At 41.0% G+C, this 17,710-nt stretch overlaps 1 protein-coding gene across 1 annotated transcript in view; it reads left to right on the forward strand.

The window, feature by feature from the left end:
* LOC150077367 (MAM and LDL-receptor class A domain-containing protein 1-like) overlaps window positions 1–17,710 on the forward strand; it is an 87,687-nt gene that overhangs the window by 34,949 nt on the left and 35,028 nt on the right. Inside the window, exons 8-9 of the mRNA XM_090385872.1 lie at window positions 6,852–7,036; window positions 15,938–16,022. Of these exons, the coding sequence (XP_090241998.1) occupies window positions 6,852–7,036; window positions 15,938–16,022 (270 nt within the window). The remainder of the gene's footprint in view (window positions 1–6,851; window positions 7,037–15,937; window positions 16,023–17,710) is intronic.

The raw sequence follows: 17,710 nt of genomic DNA on the forward strand, positions 1-17,710 counted from the left end.
AGAACATCTTCTAAGCAATAGAATACAAATTCATTACTCCAAGGCTGGCCTTCACTCTGACAACCAATACGGCTTTAGAAGGGGTTCCTCTACGGTGGACGCCTTAGAGAATATTGTCAAAGCAGCTACCACTACCAGCCATAAATACTTCCTTGTCATTTCAGTGGATTTTGCCGGGGCGTTTGACTCCCTCTGGTGGCCAAGCGGCCTCGGCAGACTCCGGAAAGCAAAACTACCAGCTAATTTGTACAATTGTATAAAAACCTATCTTGCAAACAGAACAGTACCCGTCAGTGCTCCGTACTGTTCAGTCACACGACCAGTCTATAGAGGATGCCCACAAGGCTCAGTACTTGGTCCACTTCTCTGGAACGTGGTGCTCGACAGCTTTCTAAACCTCGACCTTGGTAATGTGAGTTCACAGGCCTATGCGGATGACCTGATCCTAATGCTGGCGGCAGACTCAAGAACTCAACCAGAGATCTCTGCAAACCATGCTATAAATATCCTATAAGACTGGGCCACCCAAAATCATTTAAAGAATCCCCAACAAAAACCTGCTCCATCCTACTTAAAGGTTCTCTCAATATCAGAAGGCCTCCCCAGATAAAGATTCAGGAAACAACAATTAAGCTTTCCACCGAACTTAAATATCTTGGTATTCTGCTGGATAAAAATCTGTCATTCACACCCCATCTTGCTTACCTCCGAAGCAAAATCAAAAAATACTCCGCACGAATAGCTAGAGTCACTCGTCGCGACTGGGGGCTTAAGAAGAGGACCCTAGCCCTCTTCTATAAGGCAGGAATCTGGTTCCACAAGGCGGTAACAGCAGTAAATAAAAGGAAGCTAGAGACAATTCAGCGTTCAGTCCTACTGACAATCTCGAGAGCCTGCTGTACTGTAAGCACCCAGGCCCTCCAGGTTCTCTTGGGCGCTCTCCCCCTGGACCTGGAGATCGTCCGCTGTGGGTTGCTTTATCAACTATCCAAAGGAAAATCAATCACCTGCCTAGACTACACAACTGATCCGGCAAACGATCTTAAACTTGAGAAAAAACGCCTTCTCACCCACCTACAGCAGGCCTGGCAAACCCGCTGGACGACTTCGACAAAAGGGGAAGTCACCCGAAGATTCATACCGGATAATCAACTAGTGTTTCCCAAAAGCCCAAACTGGTTTTCACCGGGACTGCTGACATCTTACCTGCTCACGGGACACGGCGCAATAAGAGCAAAACTCTCCAGTTTCGGATTGAGTGACACCCCTCTCTGCCACTGTGGACAGCCAGAGACGTGGGAGCACCTCATGCACCACTGCCAACTATACGAAGACCTCCGCTGCCTCTTAATAACTAGAATACGTTTCTCGCCAATAAACCAAGAACAATATCTCCTGGAGAGCGAGGACAACTATAAAGCCTTAACGCAGTTTGCGCAGGATCTTTTTACTAGAAGAAGAACATACCCACAACCTTAGCTGGAATTTTCCCACAAATTAACCACTCGTCATCCACAATAAAGATCCTTAGATGTGTCAACCAAACAAAAACCTAACAGCTACAATCTGAAAAACTAATCATTAACTTAACCTGGATCTGACCACTGGCTTAAACTGGAGTCATTATCTGGACTTGACCAATCACACGGACGGGACAACATGTCCCAGGAATGGCATACGAAGACCTGACAAAGACATTGTGCAGTTTGCTGCCGAAACATCATTAGGCGATCTGAACCGGGTACCCTCACTTGGTTCACTTTCTTTCCCTTCCCTTGGCAGGGAATGGTTACTCTGTAGCCCCCCTGCCATCCCCTATCTTCACCTGGTGAGGCATGGGCCTGCCCCGCCGACTTTTGGGGTTATCTTCACTATTGACCCCATATTTCTGTCTTTCACCCCCCAGTCTTCAGTCTGCCTTCCCTCTCTAGCTATCTTGCGATTAGTTTTTGACCCTTGCCAAAACTACACAAGCCCCACACTAAAATTAAAAAAAAAAGAAAAAAAAAAAAAAAAGAACTCTAACCCGTATAACTTATGTCTCGGCCTGACCCAATTTCTAGCGTTTCTCCCCCGCCTCCATTTTTTTTAAGGTCCTAGCCACAGAAATCTCAGGAAATTAGGTGGCAGGACCTGCCAGAGTAAATAGTAAATTTCTAGTGTACCTGGTTTGCCTCCACGAGGTATAGTGTGGGCAACGGTGGGCCTCATTTGAGACCCAACGGCTAAAAGACCAGATGAACAACGGTACAAAACATTACACGCCACAATATCCACACACTTTTAAACCTCTGGCCTCTACAGTGTTCTGTATAACACCACAATGTATATTACGCGGAGATGGGGGAAACCCCTGGTGCCGTTAGACCCTAAACACACTAAACACACTAAACACACTATACTATTAATGCGCACATCTTATCACAGCTCTGGGCGCCTTCTACGTGGTGGCGCTATACTGCCGACCAGGAGAAGAAATAACCTTTGCAATAAATTACTTACGACTTTTGGATACACTGCCTAACCAAAAAATTATCATCGGCGCGGATGTCAAATGTCGTTCGCCAGCATGGCATAGTACTACACCAGACAGAAGAGGTACCAGAAACGGCCTACTTCCGGAGGACTTCCTCATGGGCTCCCAATTTACTGTTCTAAACCAGCCACATCATCTGCCAAAGGATTGTAATACCCTGTGGGAGGCCACGATCGAAATCTTGCTGGGTTCGTGACTGATTGGACGGTCGAAGATTCGTGGACCACCGGGTCATAACCGATAAGATAACAAGAGTCCTAACAAGAACACCACTAGCCAAGCAGATGACGAACAGATACGCTATCACCAGTGCCAACTGGGAGCTCTTCAGAAACCTACTGAATGAAGCGGTGGAACACAATCCAGGAAGTTTAGACCCGCAAGCCGACCTGAACGTACTGCAAGATAAGAGAGCTAAAATAATCACAGATACAAGCAACGAAGCTATCAAAAAGAAGAACCCGAAACCTGGAGCCAACTCCTGGTGGACTCCGGAAATCAGTGCCCTCCGCAAAGTGGTAACCAAAAGAAGAAAGGAGTTTCAACGAGCGCGCAGGACGTGGCCAGAAGCCGAAGTGGAAGCCCTCAGGCAACATTATAGGGAAGCCAGAAACCGATACACGGACAGCATCCGGAAAAGTAAGGAACGAACTTGGGAACGCTTAGTGACAACAACTGGAAATGATGACCCTTGGGGAACAGTCTACAACAGTCTAACTCCCCTAGGGGGTTATTACCAACAAACCCCCTAGGGGAGATGTAGTGACTACCATACGAACCCCACAAGGTCAAATGACAACAACTTGGGAACAATCGGTGGGCAACATCTTGAATGCTATATTCAAGGCACCGGCGGTCCCAAGTCTATAGGAACAAAATCATCTCTGTCAAGAAAACCTGAACTACAATACACAAATCATGGAGCCCCCCCCCCCCTTCACCACGGAGGAGCTCAGTACTGCTGCCGCCCGGATAAGAAGGAGAAAATGTCCCTGCCTAGACATGATAGAACACGAAATACTTAAAAAAGTAATAGAATATACATCACAACTTCTATTGACCCTGTTCAACAGATGCCTAGAGGTAGGGAAATTGCCAACATCAAGAGTCCGACTAAGAAATGAGAGTGCCCAAAATCCTACAGGCCCATCGCACTTCTTTCAGTAGGTAGCAAATTATTTGAAAGGCTACTGCACAAACGAATCCTCCAACACTACGAAGCAGCTGGCCTCCTAGCTGGGAATCAGTTTGGATTTAAACCGGGATCCTCCACAACAGAAGCCCTCAGAAACCTAACTAACAAGGTCAAAGAATGTGTTAAATATTTCCTCGTAATATCGATTGATTTTGCCTTGGCGTTCGACTCACTCTCGTGGCCGAGCGTCTTGGGCAGACTCAGGAAAGCTAAAGTATCCATCAACCTCTATAAAGTCATAGAAACCTATCTCTCTCAAAGAAAAATTGAGATAAACACTCCATACAAAAATATCGCAAGAACAGTACACAGAGGATGTCCACAGGGGTCTGTATTGGGCCCACTCCTCTGGAACTTGGTATTTGATGAGTTCTTGAGAATGGACCTAGATGCAGTGGGGGTGCAGGCCTTCTCAGATGACCTGATTTTGACAGTGCAAGCAAACTCCCGAGCCCAATTGGAAATCTTAGCTAATCAGGCTCTGCAGATACTCCAACAGTGGGCCAAGAAGAATTTCTTAACAATTTCACTGACAAAGACATTGTCGGCACTGCTCAAAGGAACCCTGCAACTGAGACGACCACCCCAGATTAAGATTGATGGGACAACTATCAAGTTTACTAGTCAACTAAAACACCCGGGTGTCATACTAGACAATAACTTATCCTTCCAACCACATCTCAAATTCCTAAGACAAAAGATCAGAAAGTACTCTGCCATGGTAGCTAGGGTCACAAGGCGAGACTGGGGTCTCAAAAAGCGCACCCTAGCCTTATACTACAAGACAACCTTCCTCCCAATAATTACATACGCTTCAGCAATCTGCTATGACAAAACTGCCTTGGTCGTAAATAAGAGAACCCTGGATGCAATTCAACGCACCATCCTCCTCACTACCACCCGCGCCTACAGAACGGTGAGTAACCCAGCGCTTCAGGTGATAGCAGCAGTACTTCCACTTGATCTTGAAATCGCAAGAACTGGACTCCTCTACTACTTATCTAAGGGAATAACTACCACTTTCTTGGAATTTACAATAGACCCAACAAACAACCATAAGGCAGAAAAGACGGGGCTTCAGTCTCACCTGCGGCAGGTGTGGCAGGACAGGTGGGCAGAAACAACCAAAGGAGCAATCACCAACAAGTTCTTGCCGCAACTTGAAAAAATCTATCCAAAATCGCCTACTTGGTTCTTTCCGGCGTTGCAAACAACATACTTGCTAACTGGACACGGCCTCTTTAACGCAAAGTTAAGTTAATGGACTTTGCCCTTGTAGAGGACCCATGCTGTACATGTGGAGAGATCGAAACCTGGGAACACCTCATATACGACTGTCCGCAATACGAGGATCTCAGGTGCATTCTAATCACGAGTATAAGATACCTCCCCAGAGGGCAAGAGTTTCACCTACTGGATTCAGAGGAGGAATATAGAGCCCTGACCAATTTCGCTCAAGAACTCTTCTCAAGAAGGAGAACACTATATGCAATACACCAGGAGTGAAAGACGACCAGCCAGATAACAAATCAAAACATCCTTTAGTACACACCCCGGAATGAAAATTATGCGGAAGCTACTACCTGTCTACCAAGAAACCCTGCCTATGTACCAACAAATATGAGACCTAAGTGGAACTGACAAATATACTGAATGAAGATAGAGAACCAAAAACAAAGACATTCAACTTGGACGGGACACTGTCCCACGAGTGACTACTACCGGACATGATCTTATGACTACACTACGACTGATGCAGCCTCACTGCCATGTAGCCAAATGGCGATCTCTACTAACTCCCTTGCCTGGTACCTTTTTTCCTATCCCTGGCAGGGGGGAGGAGGAGATGGTCTTCCTCTTTCCTCCCTCCTCTACCACCCCATATATTTCGCTTGGTGAGGCATAGGCATGTCTTACTGACCATCTGGTGTTGCCTTCCCTATCGACCCCATACTTCTGTCTTCCCCCCTAGTCTTCAGTCTCTTCCCTCTACTCTGACTAATACGCCAGCGTAAACCCCACATAACTGATTAAAATTAACGATTTATAAACTGAAAACTGAACCATATTAACATTTCCTGGCTTTTCTAAACTTAAGTGCCCCAGGTTTTTTTTTTTTTTTTTTTTAAGGTCCGAGCCACCGAAATCTCAGGAAATTAGGTGGTAGGATCTGCCAGAGTGCATATAAGCTACTGGGTTCCTGGTCTGCCTCCACGGGGTGTAAGGGGGGCAACGTTGGGCCCCAATTGGGGTTTAGCGGCTAAACGACCAGAGAAGAACAACGGTACATGACACTAAACGATCCAAGACCCACACACTTTTAAATCTCTGGCATTTACAGCGTACTGTAACACATCACAATGTAAACTACGTGGAGATGGGGGAAACCTCTGGTGCCGCTTGACTCTAAACACACTTACACAATTATTATAATAATTAATATTATTATGAAAGTAAAACACATAAATACTAAAAACAGTTAATTTAATTTCATTAGCTTCTCTGTCCATAATTTATGGCATGCGAACGATGAAGCTCTTTATTCGAGACCCAATTTATTAAAATTTCCTGTAAAAGAAATTACAGTTTAGGTTAGGAGACTTCCAGACATTTCGAAGAATAATGAAATTAGTGATAATTCTATAACTAGTAGACTATGTTATATTGTTTCGTAGACTATTGTAGTCCTGGCGGTGGTAGAATCGCTGTCCTCACCAACACTAGTTGTAAAAGACCCGAGTTCGAATTCCATCGATGACGTGAGGAAATTTGAAAGGGCCATTTCTCCAACTTGGGTGAGTTAGTCGGTTTCAGGCCAGCGTAGCATGTTTTCTCTCTCTCTCTCTCTCTCTCTCTCTCCAGAGCACTCGGGTGTTTCGTCCAGCAAACAACAAATCGATCACAGAACACACGAAATTTACAGACATAATGTGGACAGCGCAATATGTCTGTATTTGTAAATAGTAAATAGTTGTTTACTAAGTTGCTGACGTGCCTAAAACACTACAACACATTCAATTTGCGCTGGTCTGTTAAGATTTGCCTTTTTTTGGTATTAAAATCATTCAATTGCATTAAGACTAATTTGTTTGTATTTTTTTTTTCTGGTTTTCCATCAAGGTATGTCAGGTCCGATATGCCTCAGTTTCTGGACGTCGCTTTTTGGAGCAGGTATCGGTTCTCTCAGAGTTCTCGTCAATAGCAACCAAACGAATGAAACCATATGGGAGTTGTTTACTAGTACTCCAACTTCAAACCAATGGTATCAGGGCGAAATTACACTTTCCCTCCCGATTCCCTTCCAGGTAAGTAGTTTAAGCGCGATGATGATTTAAAAAAATAATAAATAAATAAATTGATTAATTAAATTACTCTCGTATATTCATTTTATTATATTTTACGAAATGTTAAACTTAATATATTTAAATTTTGACAACAGTATTTCGTTGCTCATCTGTCGATGTACTGCTCGAAGCTTTTAACATTAGTAGAGGCATATGATGCAAGAAAGCAAGCTTATAAAGCATCAGCCAAAAAAAAAAAAAAAAAACTCTTTCCGTTTCATCCATCCATCCATTCACTCCAAAATTTTTTTCTAGTTCACCCTTGAATTTATGTAAGCTGTAAACAAAACAACAGATGGAAGGTTGTTCCAGCAATCAAATCAACCACCCGCTGGCTAAAAGAAAATTTCCGCACATCTATCTTCAACTGTCTTTCCTCAATTTGAATTCATGCCCACTCAGGTGCGGAATCTGAGCAAGAGGAAGAATCCTATCAGCACTGATCTTGCTCAAACCATGCAAGACCTTATACGCCTCAATCAGATCATCTCGCAGGTGCCTAGTCTCCAGACTCTGCAATTTGCAGAACACAACCCTATTTTGCTAACAGCAACCATGTATTCCAATCATTAATCTCACTGCCCTTCTCTGTACTCGTTCTAGTAGGTCAACATTTTTCCTAATATGAGGCCTCCAGACCTGTATTCAAGGTGTGGTCTGACCACTGCTTTATACAGTATTTTATGCTTTATACTTTATGCAGTGTCCATTGATTACCAGAGTGGTAATCAATGGACACTGCTTGTGTTGGTCCCATTGTTGTTTTCTATATATTATCAATGACATTGATGAAGGCATATCAGGCTTAATGTCCGAGTTTGCAGATGGTACGAAGGTTGGTAGGGTTGTTAATGACAGTAAGAACGGCACGCTGCTGCAACAAGATCTAGAAAAGTTCAGTAGATGGGCAACTGACAAATGGCAACTGAAGTTAAATATTGACAAGTGCAAAGTACTACATATTGATAGCAGTAAACCCACAGTACTACATTCAGGGTAGTGGAGAATGAAAAAGACCTTGGGTAATTGTGCAGTCAGATATGAAGTTTTCTGAGCAGTGCAGAAGGCTGCAAGAGTAGCTTACGGAGTCTTGTCAATGATATATAGGAATTTTGCTAGAAGGGATAAGGAGGTGTTATCCCCTCTAGCAAAATTCCTATATATCATTGACAAGACTCCGTAAGCTACTCTTGCAGCCTTCTGCACTGCTCAGAAAACTTCATATCTGACTGCACAATTACCCAAGGTCTTTTTCATTCTCCACTACCCTGAATGTAGTACTGTGGGTTTACTGCTATCAATATGTAGTACTTTGCACTTGTCAATATTTAACTTCAGTTGCCATTTGTCAGTTGCCCATCTACTGAACTTTTCTAGATCTTGTTGCAGCAGCGTGCCGTTCTTACTGTCATTAACAACCCTACCAACCTTCGTACCATCTGCAAACTCGGACATTAAGCCTGATATGCCTTCATCAATGTCATTGATAATATATAGAAAACAACAATGGGACCAACACAAGCAGTGTCCATTGATTACCACTCTGTCTTCTCCCGCTCAACCAACCTTTTTTATCCATTGTAGCAACTTGTCCTTAATGCCATACTGCTCCAACTTGTACAGTAGTCTGCCAGGTGCAACAGCATCAAAGGCTTTCCTAAAGTCTAAGTATATGATATCAAAATTATTATTTTCATTAAATTCCTTTGTGACCACATCATAGAATCCAATCAAATTGGTCAGACAAGACTTCACCTTAACAAACCCATGCTGTGTCTGAACTATAACTGCAGTCAGGTCTAGATTATCCTGCAGTGACTCCGTTATTTCCCCCAAAACAGAACTTAAACTAATAGGTCTGTAATTACTCGTGTCACCTTTTGAACCCCTTTGTGAATTGGAGATACATTTGCACCTCTACAGTACGTGGGAACCTCATAATCTTAGCTAAGGACCTGGTTACTTCCTTTGCTGCCTCTTTTAATATTATTGGATTGATCCTATTCACCCTACGTGCCTTCCTTATGTTTAACTTCAACAATTTCTCCTCCACTTTGCTTTCAGTTATTACAAAATCATTTCGCTCCCTGTTAGAATTTAATAAGATTCTGGCCTCTTTTCCCTACAGAATTCCTCATGTGTGAATATAGATGCAAAATACTTATTCAGTTTGCCAGCTACTTGAACAGAGTTCTCAACAATCGAACCATCGATATCAAGTGGACCAATCTGATTCATCCTCTTCCTTCTGGAGCTTACATAACTTACATAATTAAGAAGTCTTTACTGTTTTTCTTAGTATCCTTTGCCAAAGATTTCTCGTAATCTGCCTTTGCTTGCCTAACGTCCTTTGTGACTTGATTTCAGACTATCTTATATCTACCATAGGTAGCTGTGTCTCCTGATAATTTATATGCGTCCCATGCATTTTTCTTCTCTGCCACGAATCTCATTAATTCATCTCACATCCATTTAGACCTACACCTTGAACAGCATTTCTTAGTTGGTATGAGAAGCCTAGTTGCTTCCAAGATTAATTTCTTGAATGCTTCCCTTCTAGAATTTGCTGTTGGCAACATCATCAGTTGGTCCCACTAAATAGAATTTAAAAAGTCTCTGAGAACACTGTAGTCACCTTTACGAAGGCATCCCACATCAGTATACTGTGATTGTAAATCCCATACCAGTACGCTGTAATCACTTCCACCTAATGGTTCCTTTATCTGCAGATTTTTTTTTTAAAATGTAAAGACGATTGTTGTCCAAATTTCTTGTCACTTAGATCGGAAATTAAATATGGTGCTTCTAACAGCTGTCTTTTATTACCCGATTAATCTTTGTCATTGCAGAAGTACTCTCGAGAATACGGAAACAAAACAATTATGTACATTAGGGTCACCCGGTAAGTTAATACATATACCCATATATGTATTGTGTCTGTAAATAGCGTGTGTTCTCTCGTCGATTTTCCTGTTTTGCTGGACGAAAAAATCCCCGTTTCCGGGGGAAAAAACGTCTGCAGATAAAGGAACCACTAGGTGGAAGTGATCACAATATACTGGTATGGGGTTTACAATCACAGTATACTGATGTGGGATGCCTTCGTAAAGTTGACTACAGTGTTCTCAGAGGATTTTTAAATTCTATTTAGTGTGACCAATGATACTGCAAACAGCAATGTTTGCCAATTCTATCTACGCCTGAGACCGACTAACCCAGCCACGGAATGATAAAAGACCATTAAAATTCCTCGCATCATCGACGGGATTCGAACCCGGGGCCTTTTCCACCCGGTTTGAGGAGGACGGTGACAACACCACTGTGACCCTCTCGGCAGACTGGAGTATATGGGAATTTACCGTTCCATTTATTTACACACAATTTTATGTAAATTCTCATGATATAAACAATTTATATACAAGATTATATACAGTTTTATAGACATTATCATATATATATATATCTCCATCCATTCTATATAATGATAATCAAGGTACTGTGTGTGTGTTCTTATATCGGGGTGGCTGCTAGGCGTTAGCCCATCTCCACCTTTGTACTCTGTTATGGTGCAGAAACTCTGCATAATGGGCCTGAAAAAGTGTAAGTGTATGTGTGTTTTTTGTTTGGGTCAGGCTACTATGCCACCAGGGTGCCGCCAACACATAGGCAGCTGCTGCTGCCTGGTGCCCATCCCTAGCACCTGGCCTGGGTCAACAGTCACCCTGTACCGGTGTAATTACCACCGAAAATCTCGCACCCGCCAGAGATAGTGCAATACTGGCAGGTGCGGAGTATGTGGGAAGCAAGACTTTTTATTTCTTGGAACCAAGGGATCGTTTACCTCATTATGTGCACCAGGCTGCAACCCCAATTCTGGCAGACTCTTCTCGCCAGTGCTGATTATAGTGTTGACACTCGACTTTATGCATCTTCGGCACCGCAACTCTGTTACCTCACCGCTGTTACCGCACCATAAACAACTACATTTTCCTTTGACATGGATAAAGCAATGTTTCTTCCTACTGGGCACTGCAATTATAGGTGTGTTGACTTATTTTTATTTATTTTTGCTTATTTTCGGTTGAAAAGTAGCACAATTAGTGCAATGAAGAACTCCAACTATAAACCACAACATGCAAGAAATCAGGAAGATTGCTGTTTCTTGTGATCTCCTCTGACCATGTAGTCATTCCAAAGCATAAAGAGAAAATTTATATATTTAGTTATTACACTACGGAAGTGCAAGCTGTGTTCCATGCATCGTAAGCTGTGTTCGCTCAATCTTACGAGTAATGATTGGTAAGCAATATTTCTTAGCGGGGACAGGACCTCCCGTTGCTTATACTGCAAATTTTAGTGCTCTTCCTCGCTATCTGTATAGTTCGCGTCATGCAATACATGTACTAGCATTTGGCCAGAAGGTAAACTAACACAAACAAACTTGACATGTTTTCCGTACGCATGGTGTTGATGTGCCTTGCGAGTTTATGATATTAAAGTACAGGGTTGTTAAAATTAAAGTATCCCTATGTAGAGGGCTCTGGAGCGAGTTCTAAGGCTCGTACTGAAGAGACATTTGGACAACAGGTATAATAAAGAATGCGCTCGCCATTTATTGGGGGGAAAATAGTTATAAAATTTATCACTATATGGCTCGTAACTACATTAGTTACAATTATGCAAATAACTTACGTTATTTGGATAATCGTAAGTTATTGCCACAGCGCCACTATTCAGCTCTACTGTACTTATAAAAGCAAAGCAGTCTCTTCAAAATCATACAGTTGATATTTGCCTGCACTACAGCTGCAGCAGCAATGTCAACAACGTTGCAGGAAAAGGCGCTGTTAGTGAAGCTGTACAGTACTACCAGAACAGCAACAATGCAGCTGCGGCTATCAGAGAATTCTGGCGTCAGATGTGCACAAGGCGTGGACCTATGACTGTTTGTGCTGTTAGCAAAATGATTGCGAAATTTGAAGCGACAGCACATCTTGGTGTTCAACCAGGTAGAGGTCGAAAACGGCTGGACTCCTCTCGTGTTGAAGATGTGGCTATGGCTGTCGTGGATTTATCGAATCAATCTTTATGTTGTAGCGCATTATTTTTTGGTTTTTAGGAACATTAGCAACTAAGGCCATATTGCTCCGAGGATATGCGGTGGTCATTGCCTGACCTTTCCGCATCCTCCGTATTTGGTGGTGCTCGAAACCCGGTCTAATCAAGAAGCGTGTGCTATTCACTGCCACTCCTGCCCACCTGGCTACGGAGGCGCCACTGTGGTAGAGCAAGTGTACCAGCCAGCAGTTTCTCGTGAAGTGGACATGCCGTATTCCACTGTAAGGCTAGTAATGCGTCAGGTGTTGCGATAGTATCCTTACAAAATGCACATGCTACAGCAGTTAAAGCATAGTGTTGCAGATATTCGTTTCACATACGCACTTCAGTTTCTGGCGCGAATGAAAGTGGATATCAATTGGCCATGGAACATCCTTTGAAGTGAAAGCCCACTTCTGCTTAAATGGACAAGTGAATCCCCACAACTGTCGCATTTGGGCAACAGAAAACCCAAGACGTCCCATTTGCATTCTTCAAAAGTGACAGTGTGGTGTGGATTTACGGCCACATTCCTGATTGAGCCATTTTTTTTGAACAGGTAACACCGACTGGACTCCGCACTTGTTCCGTCAATAGACAGCGATATAATGAAATGTTGGCAAATTTCGCAATACCAGAGCTGTAACAACATTGGTGCCGTCAGGATACCGTATTCAGCAAGATGGTGCGCCACTCTCCCCCCACATCCACCGTTGTGTCCAAACATTGCTAAGGAACATTTAACGGGTTACCTTACAATCTTTGGACAACAGACGAACGGGTCATCAGCCGTTGTTTCCAGACACCTTGGCCACCCCGATCACTGTACCTCACCCCATGCTACTTCTGGTTGTGGGGTTTTTTGAAGTAAAAAGTAAAAGTAAAGTGCAGCCATTATCAACCCACTGCAGGATAGAAGCCTCCTCAACAATTCATGCTGAGGGAAATGGACCATAATCTGGCACGCTGGTCCAGTGCGGGTTGGCAGATTGACCGTATTCAGCAGTGAAGGGCTTGAACCCCGGTCTACTCAAAGAGCATCTGCTACTGCACTCCAGCTCCTGCCCACTCGGCTACGGAGGCCGGTTTTTTGAAGAACCAGGTGTATCTGGAAGGATGTCAAACTCTGGCAGATCTGAAGGACAGCATTAGACGTCATGTGCTGACTATTCCAGTTGGAATGTTACGTTCTGCTCTAGAAAATGCTGTTCTTCGAATGGAAACGGTTGTTGACCAAAATGGGAGGACACATTGAACAATTATAGCGCTGTTCAAGTGATTTGTATTGCTACAGCGCCATATAGTGGCAAATTTTGTAACTAATTTTATTTTTCCAATAAATGGCTAGCGCATTCTTTATTGTACCTGTTGTTCAAATTTTTCTTCAGTACGAGCAGTAGAACTCGCTCCAGAGCCCTCTACATAGGGATACTTTAATTTTAACAACCCTGTACATTACTTACTCTCGTATTACGACCTTCAATCACTATAGCCTATTTTCATAAAAATGCGGGCACCGAAAAAAATGCTTGGTGGGGGCGCCCCCACGATTGATAGTGGTGAACAGGACACTCGACAAAACTCCTTCCGCACTGCGCATCAGCAATATTGTTGCGTGATAGGGTGCGATGTTTCCGATGCCGAACTTGTGTTCTACATTAATTTAAATATCCATCTTTTTCAAGAAGAAAATATCAAATAATTTAAAACTGTAACTCAATGTAAATTGCACATAATCATTTCCCTCTGGAGAGGCTAAAATAACTCGCCTGAGTTGTCGATCCCAGCGACCTATAGTCTAAACTATTCTGATCCAAAATATTCCGTAATTCATGTTTTAAAAGTACAATTTTAAAATGCACTAAGACCGTTTTACTGGACTCCACACCAGGTGAAGTTGGTCACTTAAACTCTGTAACCTCCTTCTATGTGAATGAATTCAGCATACGGTATAAACTTACATGACATATGATTACGTACTGGAAGTAAAAACTTGTATGCTACCCTTCCTTTTATGCTATCATCGCCCAAAAAGTCTTCCAACATCTCCAATTCTGCCATTACTTTTTTCTACGTCTTTACTTTTTCTAGCTGAAACATTTGAACAACGTTAAACACTAGGACTTAATGTTGTTCAACTAACACTAGTCTCTAATTACGTTTATTGAAGTAAACTGAACCTCGTAAAGTTGCAGCAGGGTTTGTATCTTTCCAGAATTGTGACATTTCACCAGAGACGGTCCGACATGTTCATGCGGAGTCGACGGCAGTACGGAATTCGTTCTCTTCGAAAAGAGTTCTTATTGAATTACGATGAAAGTAATTCAGTATTTTTGTAAACGACACGAATACTCGGATCATTAAACTTAGCAGATAGAGTTCCAGGTTCGTTTTTTTTTTTTGTGGTGCCGACGAAAGTCGTAGAGGAAGCTGCTTATCAAATTTGTGCTTTCTACGATGAGCGTTTCTGGAGGTAAAATGGCTCGTGGTAGTTCTTCGGCAGTTGATCTACTTCTGGAGATTGCCTGTTCCACGAATCGATTTAAATGTATATTTTTCTGTATGTAAAGAAATTAACTGCAAATATTTTGCGAAAGTACATCACCAGTGCCGCAAGTTGTTGCCCATTTGCTTTATTAAATACAGTCAAAAACAACGCCTCATCATTCAAAATACAGTCTTCTACATTCTTGGCTTAAGAATTAGCGGAAGAATAATGATAGCGATCAAGAATATTTTTACTTTCAGTTTAAACCCTTACATCGGTTTACTAGCCCTGCCTCCCCATCAACGTCAGGACCTTTACAAAATCTGACTATTTTCCCATAAATTTTAATAACAACAACAATAATAATAATATTATTATTATTTGTTTATTTCACAAAAGGAATCACCCCGGGATGGCTAAGCGCCAGGAGAGTGCTAATGCATAGCAGGGTACGAGATACTATGGGCATGGGTTACATAAACTGAGCACGTAGTCTCGTCCCGAAATATTATACATGTATTTTACATACATGTATAATATTTCGTATATATTATATATATATATATATATATATATATATATATATATATATATATATATATGTTTATATTTAATATTTATTTACACATTAATAATTCTGTATTTACATTATACAAATCATATGCTTACCAAATATTATTTTTCTTAAAGTAGAAACAGTTTCATTTAGTCGCAACTCTTTGGTAATTCTTTGTGACAACTCTTTGTCACATTACAGCTGATTCATATTTCAGTAAGTCTAAGAATTCTGGAAGATCTCTTTCTTGTATGTTGCATCATCACAAAGGTTTGCTGCATCTATCTGCGGAGAGTTAAATAATTTTGATTCCAATATAAGTCGTGTTTGGGTTTCTAGGTTTGAACTGAGTTTACTAAACAGAGCCAGCCAGTGATTGTGCTAATTGTAAACCAACTTATCTAACTCTAAATCAAGGCATTTAAATAACAAAATGATGGTTTGATTCCCTGCGTAGTGTAGTACCATGAAAAAGAATAAAATAGTGGTTGTTCATAAGTTGTTAACGCTATTCTACTAATCAAGTGATAAGAAAATATTGAATGATTCTTGGTTCAATTGCTTCATGAGTATCGCCATCGATCAGTTAAAAATTGAAAGATAAAGTGCATTTAGATATTCTTTGCTTAATTGTCCATGCTCTAACTCAATGTTTAGAAAAATGTCCCTATTGAATCAGTTATTCTGCGAATGATTTCCTGTAATCATTTTCTCTTGTTAGGTTATCTTTGAAGCAGAAGTCAGTATTCCTGGTGAAGGAGATATCGCCATTGATGACATTGCACTCAACAACGGAACTTGCCCGAGTACGCTCACTTATTATTTTTTTTTCTCTAAAGTACATTATTTTTCTTTTCTCTTTCTAAGAATCAAAGTTGCGGAATATCAAAAGATCTCACTTCTTAACTACAGCCTTTGATATTTGTGTTACGGTAGTGCTTGACTAAAATTACCAAAAGTAATTAATAAAAGCAAATTACCGAAAGTGAAATTAATTTCATTTTTGGTAATTTGCTAATTTCCCAAATTGTTTAGAGCTAAACTTTTATCGTAATGTTCCTAGCAATAATGTTTTCTTGCTCACAGAGAGGTAATTCATATCATACGATATAGGACCCACATTAAATGTCTAACAGCAATAGAAAAAAAAAAATGTTTTAAACTAACTAGCCATCAACAACAACAAAATAAATAAAAAAAAAATAAAATTAACAAAAATAAAAAAAGAATACAAAACAAATAAGAATAAAATGACCAAGATTAAAAATAATAAATAACAATGATAATAAAAAATATATATAAGAATACAAAACAAATAGGATGTTTGGGCGTCTGACACTAAAAGTCTATTAATGTGTCAGACACCCAAACAAACAGAAACTGAGATTTTGGTTTATTTCTGATTTTTATTTTATGCAGTTATTTTGTATTAATATTTTTAATTTTTCCCTTTTTTTTTTTTTTTTCACTAACATTTTATTCGTAGTTTTGCACGATCTTGCAAATTCCTACTGTTTTAGAAGTCCGCTCCCAATTCTGGGACCTTGAGAAGCTATCTTGAGGCAATTGTATCCTTAAAGTACATCCAAATGCTGAACGAATTATTTACATTTCTCTACTTGATGGTATGCCTCCCCCATTCATCTGCGAAGCGAATAACATTGCTTCTTTCACACCGGCTGAAAATTCTGGAATACGATCCTACTGGCTGAAGATATTAGAAATACTTTTCATACGGAAAGAAAGAGCGTGTTTGGTCATTTTTGACACCATGACCAAGTTAGCATATCTCGGGAGAGGAGCCATTGCTTTTCCCATCCTGGATAAGCCAACCATATAATATAATTTACGGACACGATATATTGATTCCTTATGGCCTCGGTTTTCTCGGCTTAAAATTTAAATAACACGACGTGTTATTTAAATTTTTCGCGTTCCTGATAAAACGTGGCTCATCATATGATGCTACAGGACTTCGTGATTTACCCGAGTATAAAAATAAGAATGGAGATTTTTTAAAATAATAAGAATTAAAGTGAATTTATTGACTTTTAAGACAGCACCAGATCGCAGATACTTTTATCACAGTCCATGTCCTGCTCTACACTTGGAAACCTTACATGGATGTTGAGAGCCTTGCTCAGCTGTTGACAGCTTGCAAGCTCCTTCTTTTATAACATTTGTTGCCGTACTTTGAACAAATTTACATTGCCAAAATTTATGTAGTGCAGATTATGTCTTCGTTTTTTGATCATTTCTCTTACTGATCTATTCTTTAAGAGAAATGATTCTCTTACTGATTTATTCAAGGATAAAGTTATTCAGTATTTCGCCGTTTCAGAAAATTACACCTTTGGCTTTATCCAACCTAATTGCTATTGTGTCTTCGGAAACAATGGTTGCCCACGGTCACGAGAGGCCATTCCACGAACTTTCAATGCGACTAAATGCTTCCTTTATTTATTCGGTTTTTCCTAAGATTACTGTCTCGTTC

This window comes from Mastigoproctus giganteus, chromosome 12 (genome assembly GCF_048544385.1).
Source record: "Mastigoproctus giganteus isolate SK-2022 chromosome 12, ASM4854438v1, whole genome shotgun sequence".
NCBI classification, from domain to species: domain Eukaryota; kingdom Metazoa; phylum Arthropoda; class Arachnida; order Uropygi; family Thelyphonidae; genus Mastigoproctus; species Mastigoproctus giganteus.